This window comes from Colletes latitarsis, chromosome 1, assembly GCF_051014445.1.
Source record: "Colletes latitarsis isolate SP2378_abdomen chromosome 1, iyColLati1, whole genome shotgun sequence".
NCBI lineage: Eukaryota > Metazoa > Arthropoda > Insecta > Hymenoptera > Colletidae > Colletes > Colletes latitarsis.
In genome coordinates, this window is record NC_135134.1 from 52,506,062 (window position 1) to 52,519,182 (window position 13,121).

Below are 13,121 nucleotides of genomic sequence, written 5' to 3' on the forward strand. Positions count from 1 at the left end.
ATACGCCCTTTTCGTCGGGGATGTTTCCATTTTTCCAAACACGAACCTTCCAGGAGCTTATTTCATTCGACCGCGCGAAGGATTAAGGAGAATGGGATCGTTGAATGGTTCGCAGAAATCATTTCACATCCTCCATTCTTTCAAATGTAGAGATGCAGATCGAATGCCCTAAGATTCCTAAAAAAATCCATGCTCGAGTGATCGTAAATTCTACTGGAAATAACGGGGAATCGATTTGAAACAGAAAAGTATTTCTATCGCTCGAAGAATGTAGTGCATCCCTCGAAGCTTTTATCGATCACAAAGGCGGTCGTTTCGAAAGAGGAAATACGGACGCGGCGAAGAAAAAAGAAGCGAAAAAGGGATGAGATATCGGGAATAAAGGAACCTACGGACCGCGCGATGCTACTAGCTTTCGCTCGAACGTACTTGGCAATGGAAATTCGTGCGCTTCGAATTCATCGTTCCGTACGCTTGTTTTTCCAACTTTCGAGTCGTCGAAAACACGTGCAAACGATCCCGTTTCTCTTCTCGCGCCGTTATGGATTTCTATCGCGGATAGGATTCGTGGCTCGCTAACGAAATTGACAGATATCTTTAAATTTTCTTCAAATTCGTTGCCCGTTATTGGAACGAAGTTTCGCCGGTTTCCCTTCCAAAGCACCCGAGGCGAACGCGGAAGACTGAAATTATAACGGAGTTTCAAGAACGCCATGCCGCGCGGAGAATAAAAGACCACGCAGTTTCATTCCGCGTTGCATTCACCATCAAATTTTTTTCTGCGTGGCCGTGTTTTCCCCCACGATACGTCCGCTACACCCGTTCGTTCCTTCCATTCGCTTTCTCCGCGAAATACATACGTTCATTCTACTTACGCTTACACAGAATCCGTACTACTACAATGAAATTGACATTTCCCCAAAAAACGAACTCACCGATCTCGAACGTTCGTAGTTTCCCAAACAGGAAAATTAATGGAATGGGAATGATTTCGTAGAATGGCACGTTTTGAGAAGTGGCCCACTCGTCGATTGTTTGGTACGGTTCAAGTGCACGTGGACGCGTTCGGATGCTGAACTCGACAAGAAAGCGTGTAAATGGGCACGCCGGTAACGGAGAAAGAGAGGAATGCGGCGCGGGTACAAACATCAAAGTGAAACGAGACGGTGAGTTGTCTGGCCGCGAGCGAGCAAACGCGTTCAATTCGCCGGAGTCTTACGGCGTTATGAGCCATTGTCGAGGCGCGCCCCTATCAACGAAGAAAGGATCTCATCGCGCGTGTTCGAGTCTCGTTCTTCCTGTTGTTTAGACAAAACCGCGAGGCGATCTCGTGGGAACTGCTAAAATTTTTCAAGGGACCCGTGGAAACGCAAACGGATTCGGGCAAGTGGGTCGTCCCTGCTTTCTCAGCGCAGGTAAAAAGTCCCACAGTCCGACGTAACCGCGAATCTTACCGCAACTAACACGAAACTTCAATATAAATTATCATTTTTATCGTCCTGAAGATTTAGTTTGAAATCCATAATGACAGCCCTTTGACTACGATTTTGACGCAAGCACGAGTTGTTACGAGCGCTTTTAGCAGTCAAAGGGTTGAATAACTTGTAGAGTTTCTTCGAGCAGAAAAATAGTAGTAGTCGATCTTGTAACGTTGCCGTTTAGAGCGGTTTATTCGCGTTTCGTTCTCGACGCGGCACTAATTAAACGTAGTAAGGTCGGATTGCAATTTACGAGAGTCGTTGAGATTTAATATCCTCGTATCTTCGGGTCATCGGTATATTCGTTCCTGGGCGAAAAGATACCACGATTGTGCTATCTTTAATTTCTCACGCTGCAAGTAAGATAGCTCGAAAGTTGTAAATCAGCATGTAAACGTTGCGTCATACGAGCATACAAAAACCAATACACAGCCTCTGACGAAAGTATTCGAACGCACATGCACGCTCGCGCTGGATCTACAGACGTTAATTGGGACATAATTGCTAACTGATTCTTTTAATTCTCCCAGCTGGATCCTTCGAGATGCCGTCGATCTCGATTTAGTTTCCCAACGCCTCCACTTTGAAAGCGGTACGCGACGAGCGATGACATTGTTCCCGATACGAGACGAGTAAACCGTGGACCTTTTTTCTCGGTATCGGGTCGCATTATCGCATTCCCCGCGGAATTCCTCGAGCAGCTCGCTTCTAATTCGAATCGCGGGTAAAAATGGTCGTCTGTCGGAACGCGTTACAAGCCGAGCGTGGCCGCGCGAAAGGCGATTGCGTGGCGTTGCGTTCGTGTGTTTGTGCAAACACGAGAGCAAACGTCCACCGATAAGGCCACTCAGCGTCAAACCGACTCGCGCGATTGCCCGGTTAAACCCGTTCGAGGATCTCGCGGACAAAATCCCGGAGCCGTTCGATTGGAAGTAATCTCGATCGATCGAGTTTAGCGACGGATCGTTATCCCGTACGGTTCGATCGAGCGAAAAAAACCGTTTTGTAATCCTTTACTGCAACTTCGAACGCGTTCGCTTTTTCGCGACCGGTGTTATCTTCGGTGGCGTATTACAGTGGAACTCCATTTATGCGAATCCATCGTACGATAAGCAGTTCGTATAATAGGAGCCCACGGGATTACCGATTCTAACTTTTCACTCGGATAACCAGAATTCTCGTTCCGATAAGTGGATTTAATTACGCTGTTTAACTGATCGATAGATCGTATAAGTAATGACACATAGAAAGATCGACGATCTTTCTCCCCACCGGCGTAGCTTCACAAATATCAAAACTGGTTATTGTTATTTGTTCGCCCGGTACAGAATTTCTTTTTCGATATCCCCCGGAACACGGCGCTACGTATTCTGCGATTGATTTTTGTTTATTAACTGGTATCCGTGTTTATTCTATATTTATTCTTTTATTATTCGCACACTCGAATCAAAGTACGATAAACCGTCGAAAAGGTTGCGTCGGAGCACGCAGTTTCGATACACCGGCACCGATAACTCTGTAAATATTAATTCTACGGAAGATCCGTTCGTAATATTTTCATAGCTCGAGCGACATCGAATAACTATTTAAAGTTTTCTTCATCGTCGAAAATATTTGTCGAAATCGTATTTACGAACTCGCGAAACCAACTCCGATCGCATGCCCTGCTCCGTGTATTTATTTCGACGCGACAAACATAAATCTAATAAATAATACTTCCAGGAACTCGTTATAACTCGGGAAACGAAGCCCCGGTAAACGCTTCCTCGCGTGACATTTTTTCCTTGCCGCGAGTGTTTGCCCCCGCGAACTATTAATATTTAATTTGCATACATTTATCGTCCATTCTCGCGTAACGATTTCTGACCCCATTTCCCTTGGAGAAATCACGGAAACTGCGTTCACGTTCCAATAAAAATTCGCGAAAAAATCTTCCCGCGAACTTCGACGAAGAGCATTTTCGAAAGTTCGCCCTTAATTTTGTACAATTTCGCACCGGGTTCGCTGCAGCGACGACGGGGGCGTCGTAAAGCGCGAAATTTCGTGCAACGACTTATGCAAATTCCCGTCTTTTTTAAAGAGAAACTACGACCCAAGTTATTACCAAAGTTTCATACATAAAACATTCCTGGTGAATTTTTCGCTGACTTTTATCATCGCCTACCGCGGAACACAGATTCTGCGGGAGCAAACGTCCGGCGACTTACACTCCAAAACGAAAAACTGACGTCCATTGTTCTCGCGGTGATCTCCTCGCGCTTTATCGCGGCTAATTCGCTTCAAAGTCAGCGCGAACGGATTCTTATTCCTCGACTTCTGTTCCTGGTTTATCTCTACCGCGACCTCGGTTTCGCGGAACAATGAGACACGAATGAAAAGAAGAACCGCGGATTCCACCGAACCCTCCGAAAAGAAAAGCGATTCTTCAAACGAGCCACACAATTTTCTGAACGTAAATTGCCACTCGAAAGAGAATCTTGAATATTTCTTTACGACGAAAACTCGACGAAGTAAAAATTACTATAACAAGAAGCGGTGACTTTTCACGTGTTTTAATGGGGGGGTCGAACGCCCCCCGTTGAGAATCCCTGGTTCGAGGAACGATCTACTTTTATCTCGAGCGGAAAACACGACTCTCGTTAATAAGCGACTCGTCGAGTGCCAAGCATCGAGATCGAATCTATCGAGGTTTTATCGTATCCACAAAGTAACAATCTTATCGCCTCCGGGAAAGCTCCGTTACTCAAATGGACGTCAACGAAAGACCTGGCCACGGATGCTTTCGTTAATCAACTGTCGACAAACACGCGGAAGTCACACCGTACGAGTATTAAAAATCGCTGGTAATGCATTCCGCGCGAGACACCGCGTGCTTTACGAGTTTCGACTTGGCCACGGTGTAATAAATGCAGTAAAGGACATCTGTACGGGCACTTAGCGAAGATATTGCGAGCGTTCGCGCGTGTCGTCGATCCCAGCCACTATCCGGGAAGGAAATTGCTCCGAGAATATTCTACGAAAATATTAGAAAAGCCTACGCGTTGCACCGGACGATAAACTTTTCAGAAGAAAATCATATTTTGCGCGAGAATGCATAGAAAGATGGCGTAATTCGGTATATTGCGTACGATATTAAAAAAGTCTGCGGAGTTGGTGGTCGAAAGGATTCGACGAAACTGTGAGTCGCGTAAATAAGTAAAAATTCAGAGCTAAGATCGCACGAATCGGTCGCTGGAGGTTCGTGCAAAAGCGATAAACTCTATTCTTCGGTAAGAACGCGAGAAGAGACGCAACATTCCTCGGAGAAGAGAGCGGACACTCACCTTTGGCTGCGGTCTCAGCTTCTGCTACGTCGGTCCGCCTCCCGGCAGCCGGCATCCTCCGTTCTCGTCCTCTTCGTTATCCGCTCCCGCCACTTTACGCGTATATACATACGTAATCGGAAACTCGGACCTGCGACAAAAAGTCCACGGATTAGTTTCACCATCGCCGATCTACAGCACCGTGTTCGTTACAACCGCCCCGAACGCTCCACACGGTTAACCCTATTTTTCCCAATGGCCAGACACTATACAGGGTGTTCAGCCACCCCTGAGAAAAATTTTAATGGGAGATTCTAGAGGGCACAATGAGACGAAAATCAAGAATATCAATTTCTTGATTGAGGCTTCGTTAAAAAGTTAAAAAATATCAAATCGTTCTGAAAAAATTATTTTCAGTTGCAGGGGTCAATTGCAATCATTTTTGGTGAATAGACATACCCCCGAAATCCTAACCACTTTCGAGAAAAAAATTCTTTACCGAAAATATGCTGCGTAGCCGGAAATGTTTCTCTAACTTTTTAACGAAGCCTCAATCAACAAATTAGTATCCTTGATTTTCGTCTTATTTTGGCCTCTAGAACACCCTGTATACTCTTTGTCTTCGAGTGTTAAAAGATTGAAATCATACAAATATAATTTCTAAGAAGCTTCCTCGATATCCTGAGTTAATTAAAATAAATTGGAAAACGCTTTCGTCCATAATCGTAACCACTCAACGAAATGAACAGAATATGATGGACGAAGGAAATGGGAAAAAATCTATTATAGACTGGAATACTTTGCGTGGGTCCAAAGGGACCCGGAGTCGACGGTTACGTTAACGTTTAATAGCATAAAATTTACTGAAAATACCTTTTGCAGTAGTGGTACAATGAACGTAGCAGAAAGAAGTTTATTTCTTTATTTAATCGACGATCGAACGATCATTCTCTCGGCACGACCGAGTGCTAACGACACGACAAGAATTCGAGAGTCCGCCCACCATTGAAATGCCTACCTGCCCGAGCGGTTCTCTCGAGGTTATGAGTCACGAGGCTGTCGCACGCTTTGCTAAATATCTCGACATTTTGTCACGCGTTGTTTCTCCCTTTGATCGCAGCACGTTCGACCAGCTTCGCGTTTTTCTGCGTTTTACTCGTTCCGAGGAACGGGGACGGCCAAATAAACAACGCGACTGTTTACTCTACGCTTACGCAGTTGCTAACTCAAGGTGTCCGTTTATTCACGAACGACGAAAGAAAACTTTGTATTCCTTAGCCTATCTTTCCTACCAAACAAGGCATTGACTTTTACAGACTTTTCTATCGTTCTGCCATGCCCACTAACAACGAACTACGCTATATGGAAACTCACCGTGGTTCGATATCGTCGCACGTAGGACGAGACGCACAACAATGGACGTCCCAGAAACGATCGGTGTGATTCACAAATTTTATCTCACTTCACTTGCTCCGCGCACATAAATGGACTACCTTTCTTACTTTCGGTAAGAAACTCACAAATTCCACGGGACGCGTTCCGCTTGAACGCCACGTTTGATCACCGATCTATCATTTAAGACGCGTCCGCATCAAAATCTCCATTGACCGCATCGCGACACAAATCGAACACGAAGAAATCACGATGTCACTTTCCCGACGATACGAGTTTCACAAATGTTTCTCAGCTGTACGAATCCCCTGTGAAAGTGTACGTCACTCGGCTTGGTCGACGAACGAAGAGCACCTAATCGCGAAAATATCGTATCGTAGCGTGATCAGCGAACGAAAGGCGAGAGATTCTCAGAATCGAAAATACGAGCGCATTTTTATTGGCTTTTCGTTGACGGTAATAAAATATCGCGGGGCAAAGCGAAATATGAAATGTAGCTACTGCGTCCGACAGGTTATAAAGCACCGTCCGAATTCAAAGAGATCGATTTGCGTTCGTCGCTCGAGAGAAATCGTTTCCCACGGAAATACCGATCGCGTCACGTAAACGCGACCGCCGAAGCCCGCCGCGAGGTGTTTGCCTTTAATTAAGCATACACGGTGGTCATTCGAGAAATAAAAACAGGTATATCGATATTATCGAGAGCAGAAACTTCAACTGCGAAAAGAAAGCGTGGAGTACACGGATGCTAACGTTGGTCGAGCGCGAGCTATCGCACAAAGACTGGCAAGCATTTACAGAGATCGCAGTGACAGCGAGTCGTAACTGGTATCCGGGCGTCAGGTAAAGAGGGACGCTATTCGAAAACGGGATTATCTTTCTCGACGACGGGCGTATCGCGGTTGAAATCACAGGCACGATATCCGACGTTTCCATAGAAACAGCCTCGAATTCACTGATCGCGATCGACGGAAAGAAATTCGTCGAAACGCGGTCGCCGTCGCAGAAGCAAAACTACCAAACGTACCGATTACAAATCGTCGAACGAGGATGTAACTCCCAGATAATCTCACTCGCGGCGCTCACAAATCAACGTACATGGCCACGGAGAGTCGGTTCATGGCGCGAAGTGAAATCGCGGAGGCTGATCGCGCGAAGGAAAACCGTCTCGCGCGAAAAGAGAACCGTTTGACCGCGGCGCTGCGCGACGGCGAACCGGATTCACCGAAATTTCCTAGACGAATTCCTTGGAGCGGTCGGTTTTCGAAGCGTAACAGCCGCGATGAACCGCGCACGACCGCCGTGAAAGCGACACGACACTGGATGAGAACGGGCAACAGGTTCGTCGGGTTGCCCTGAGGAACGTGACCACGGTACGAACAGGAGGGGAGGGAGGATAGGTACTGGCCAGGTAAGCCAGTGCCGCCATTGCTCCTGACGCAGCATCCACCGATTTGCAGTGGCGTAAACGCGTCGATATTCTACCTAGCGAAGGGCCCGATACCTTTCCCACGATTCTCGAGCAATTCGATGCTCCGGTAGCGAACAGATGCTCCGAATCTCATTGTCAGCTTTGAAATGGCTCCAAGTTATTAAGACTACGAAGATTCTATTCGTTTCTAGTAGGATTCGAAGCTCAGAACTTATATAATAACAAGGGAAAAGGCTCTTAACAATCTCTGAGATATATGCTAAACTACCAAGCTTCGAAAAGTATTGAAATTACTTAAACTGGAAAGGGATCGAGTATAATAGAGTACATCTAGGAAGACTAATATGCACCTACTCGATAATGGGTCCAATCCCCACTGCTATCGACCCTAGTTTTTGAGTTTATGACTGTGTATGCAATTTGAAGAATGTGAACGTGGGCAAATTGACCGAGAGTATCGGAAATTATGCAATACTTTAATCAAGAATCGACGTTTCGTAACAAAGACACGACGAACCCAGGGAAACGTGTATTATCGAATGACTTTCAAACCATAACTTAAATATAAGTCGTAAATAGGTAGTGAAACCAGCATCTTTGCTCCCGTTGCAGCATCCACTGATTTCCAGTGGCGTAAACGCGCCCATAGTCTACTCCCAATGAAGTTCCTTCGCACAATTTGTATTATCTACGTATCGCGTGTAATGCGATATTAAAAGTAATTATTTTACACGTTATCTGTACGCGCAAGAGACTGTTAACGAAAACAAATATCGCTAATGCACTGTTCAATCGTACAATGTTGTTACAAAAAGAGTAAGTGTAGGAATATTTCTTTTACTCGACGTATGCCATTATCATTACACGTGCAGATGCAGGCTATTTTTATCGTTGGAGGAGGGGGATCGATTCTGTCCTCGACCAGATTGTAGTCACGTCGGCGAAATTCTGATTACGCCATTGCAGCAACAGGTTGTCGCCAATGAGAACGCCGTGAATGGGCGCGTTCATCCATTTGATAGTGGCACGACCTGCCACTATGAAGAAACAGGGCGATCCTTTAAATCTACGAATCTGTATGAATCTAATTATGAATTAACAACCCGCGTGAATAAGCATACGCTGAATCTGAATTTGCAAACCAGTTGTAGAACAGGACTGTGCAAATTATACGGGCAAAAACGAACGATTTTTCAGTTAATGGATCGATATCAGAAACGTCGGCTACTGCTACCTTATTTTACACGTAAAATACGAATAAATTAGCCATATTTATGGTCGGAAAGCATACATCCATTGTGGTTAGGTACACTGATGTGGATACAGTCGTGGACAAAAGTATCGGCACGCCTAGCTTTTGATTATATAATTGCTTATAAACAATTACTGAACCTACAATGTTACAATATTGTTCAAATTACAGTTTAGCTAATTACATTAGTAAGAGACAAAGATTGGCACATGTATGAGTAAATAAAGATTTGGCATAGAATGGACTAAATTTTTTACAGTTTCAGGCACGTCCATACTTTTATTGACGACTGTAAATGCGAATCGAGGAGGAACAGAACAGTATAGCAAACATTTGTCCCAACCTCCAATCTCGCTTTATCGGGACTTTGATTAATTGTCAATGCCACTATTAATCACAACACACATGAGAGGGGAATAATAATTAATTTGCTATGTTATGAATTAGTGGCGACGAAAGTGTTGCCATAAATTTTGTTCAAATACAGATTATATTTACATACATCTTTTCCAGGGATGTCTGGTGATCTACAACGCGGTAATTTCGATGCATCAGGTGACACATTCGATCACGATTCAATTATTAGTTACAATCGAAGAAGCGGACTTAATCGCTTCGACCTGAAAACGGCTCGATTAAATTCTACGTGTTATTTAGTTATCAAGCATTACATTTAATGATGAAAATATCAAAACGGAATGTCCGAAGTGGAACATACGCGACTCACGCAACACCGAAAGTGTTAATTTGATAGCATTTGCATAAAAAAAAAACAAATTGCTGAGCGTGTATCTCGGGTCGGTCGAAAGGTGGAAGCACGGTATATGCTTTATAATACGAATCACTGTCAAAGATGTACGTTTGCACCGTGAATTTGCGTTATACCCCGAGAAGAAGACCAGTTGAAAAATCGCCGCGGTAGAATCATCAGCAGAGTATAATGCACTGCACGGATAACAGTTGTCTCTCTCTCTGATGTGAAACAGCCGGTATTGACAGCTCTCATCACGATCCAGGATAACCTCTCGGCCCATTCGACAACAGTGACAACTCTTGCCACGTATCGAGTCGTATCACTGAAAGCGGACTCCGAGAGAATGGCGTGTCTTTCGTTAAATCAGGAAAATGTCCATATAAAAATATCTTCGGCCGACACCGTTGACGGTGTCACTTATTATTGCATCGAGGTTAGGATTGCTTCTATCAAATGGACTGTGAAGCACAGGTGAGCGTTTAAAGCTCGCGTACCGTGACCGTAGTTCGCAGTTTTGACACTGCTTTTTCACCAAAGCTGTCAAACGTCACTTTTCAACATTTTTAGTTGTTTCCTTAACATGATATTAAAAATTACATAATTCACATTAACATAATTGCTTCCACAAGAAGACTTTTGGTTGAAATAACTATGCATCTGATATTCATTAAATTGTAACGCTTGCTTTTCCATCGAGGAAATGGTTTAACCGGTGCATCTATTAATCTGTACAACCTTCCACATTGTAACTTTATGGAAAAAGTTTAACTTACTTGTCTTAACTCTGTTTTCCTTTTCATCTGTTACAGATACAATGATTTTGTGGAACTTCATGATAAGCTTGTCCTTGAACACTGTGTTGAGAAGGATATATTGCCACCAAAGAAGCTTATCGGTAACAAGTGTGAAGCTTTCGTAGAAAAAAGGAGACAAAGCTTAGAGGTCTATCTGAACGCCGTCTACAACTACTTGAAAAAAGCGATGCCTAGGGAATTGGCAGTGTTTTTGGATTTGCACATATATGACATATTTTTCCTATTGCAGAGTCTGGCTTTAGAATTTTTTACAGAAGGTAGTTGTTTGTTACAGAAGTCCAAGAGTTACACATTTAATCCAGTGCAGGTAATTATAATTCTTAAAGCTTCTTAGCATCTGTCTTTTCGGACATGTTTTCTGTATTCTCATTCCTCTAACGACGATGTTCTTTCTTTCAGTTGTACGCGATTAGCGAAAGGTTAAAGCATCCTTGTCCGCCGTTAGAAGTCGTCGATCGAAAATACGACTTCAGCCACGTTTTAGATTTCACTTCGCATTTAACCGGTCTCACGATCGAAGGCAGCTTAGAGCCTTATAAGACGAGCAACATTTACTCGTCGACGCTCGCGATCGAATTATCGAGTTTCAAGAACGTAGAAGATTTAACTATCGTACAATATCCGGTGGATAAAATCTATCACATGGGCACACTTCGCGACACGGTGAAACATTTGACGGTAAACAACACGAAACTGAGAAATATCGTCGAACTGGCAATGTGCGAGGAAGTTCACAAAATGATCGACAACGCCAGCGATTCTCACGTTTGGTTGAAGGTTACTCATTTGGATCTTAGCGACAACCGAATAGAAACTATAGACGTGGCGGTCAGATTATTGCCGCACATAGAGTGTCTCAAATTGAATAACAATCTCCTTTCGGAAATATCGAATATCACTTTATTACCGAGACTGTCTCAATTGTACTTGGCGTCGAACAACTTCACAACTCTGCCTGACGATTTACACACGAAACTCGGTTACATTGTCTATATCGATTTATCGCAAAATAAGCTAACTTCGTTGTCGAGTTTCTCGAAACTGTATTCGTTGGAGGGCCTGGACATGAGTTGCAATCGTATCGAAAAGATCGAAGAGGTTAAGAACATAGGGCACTTACCCTGTCTGGAGAATCTCAGATTAACCGGTAATCCTGTGTCGACGATCGTCGATTACAGAGTGAAAGTGTTAGAACCGTTCGGTAAAAGGGCGGCCGACATTTGTCTGGACAACGAAAAACCTAACCAAAAAGAACTGGACACCGTTTCTGTTCATCAAGCACTTCGAATCGCGCGGGAAGGTAAATCGCCCACGTTTACCGCATCGGATGCGCCATTATTCTCCGCGGAAATTCCGAGTATATAGAATACGTGCAAAGTCTAGTTCCGAAACTGCAGACTTTTCGCGCAAAGAACACTTTGATATTAATTTTTATAGTCAACTCGAAGTTTGTTCCGACAAGAGAACCTTTTTAAACGTATCGTAGATTTTACGAATAGTCGATAAAGGATCGCGGAGTTACGAAACTATACATTAGAGATATTGCTTTTCCCAGTTGCGCGAGACAGTGCGAGACACGTAAAGACAGGTCACCTGAATAGCCATTTTATAGATAGACAAACACACTTGCAATAAATCTTTTTTGTAGGTGGAAGTAGTAAAAAAAATATAACGATCGATATTTTTTTAACGGAATCACCAACTTTTTATGACAGAATTCGATATAGTAAGAAATTTTTAGCATATTTGTTTAGCATCGAAATTAAATAAATTACTTAGGCGGCTTGTGTTAAGTGCCCTGACTTGTGTTCCCACATTCTGCTTCTGACAAAAGACAAAATCTGTATAAAAATGGAAAAAGTTGGTCTCGAAGTAACATTTCGTCCGAAACAATACACACAAACGAAGCAAATGTACGCGAATAGGTTCCTTCGTGCGTAAAATTGAATTTCCTATTTAAATCGGCGTTAATTGGTGTGACTCTCGCCTATGATCTTTTTTATATTGTATTTATTGTCGATTAAACGCGTCCATACTTTTGACCATCTTTTGACAGAATGATATTCAATCAGTATAACGTATACCAAAAGAGTAAGCGAGTAGTTTAAGATCTAGATTTGTCCATTGTATTTATGTAGTTGAATCCGGGTATTAAAACAATTTAGTACATTCAGGGTAGTTACGAAAATTGTCATTCTCTCTGTTTGAGGATAACGTGCCACCTATTTGTATAAAACGAACAAATTTGTAAGATTTTTCTGTGTACATAATTACTTTTAAATCGTATATTACACGTTACCGTCATATATTTTTTATACTCAAAATAATTGTAAAGTCGAGTAATCGGATCGGTTGAATATATTTATTTATAATTTTAGGGCAGCCTATTCTTGGTCGTGTAATTGCAAGGATTCTCAAATTTCGATGCAATACCGTTAATTATATTCGTAATTTTCAATCGAAATATTTACTCAAAATTTCACGTTACACAAAGTGCTCGCAGCATCTGTGTACGTTTTACTTTGAGAACGACTCTTTCAAAGGATGCTGTTTTAAACGAAACTTATTACCGTGCATTTACAAATGCGTATCGCGTACGATTTAATTAAATAAATACGTGCGAATCGTAGGTTTCTTAACGATGCAATAAAATGTTGCGAGTGAACGCGATTTAAATACATTTTTATTCGTTGTAA

The 13,121-nt window shown here is 43.0% G+C and overlaps 1 protein-coding gene across 1 annotated transcript; it reads left to right on the top strand.

Annotated features, from left to right (window-relative positions):
* The first annotated feature begins 9,666 nt into the window (after nt 1–9,666).
* Nucleotides 9,667–12,594, top strand: LOC143342355 (nischarin). Its single transcript, XM_076766134.1, has 3 exons — nt 9,667–10,081; nt 10,420–10,732; nt 10,825–12,594. Exons 1-3 carry the CDS (start codon nt 9,954–9,956, stop codon nt 11,788–11,790), a joined length of 1,407 nt encoding a protein of 468 aa, XP_076622249.1. The 5' UTR covers nt 9,667–9,953; the 3' UTR covers nt 11,791–12,594.
* Nucleotides 12,595–13,121: the final 527 nt, after the last annotated feature.

Bases quoted from the DNA above. Each gene is read 5' to 3' on its own strand.
- LOC143342355 (XM_076766134.1), top strand. From the start codon at position 9,954: ATGGCGTGTCTTTCGTTAAATCAGGAAAATGTCCATATAAAAATATCT. The intron at 10,082-10,419 runs GTGAGCGTTTAA...CATCTGTTACAG, and splicing joins AAATGGACTGTGAAGCACAG to ATACAATGATTTTGTGGAAC. The intron at 10,733-10,824 runs GTAATTATAATT...TCTTTCTTTCAG, and splicing joins ACACATTTAATCCAGTGCAG to TTGTACGCGATTAGCGAAAG.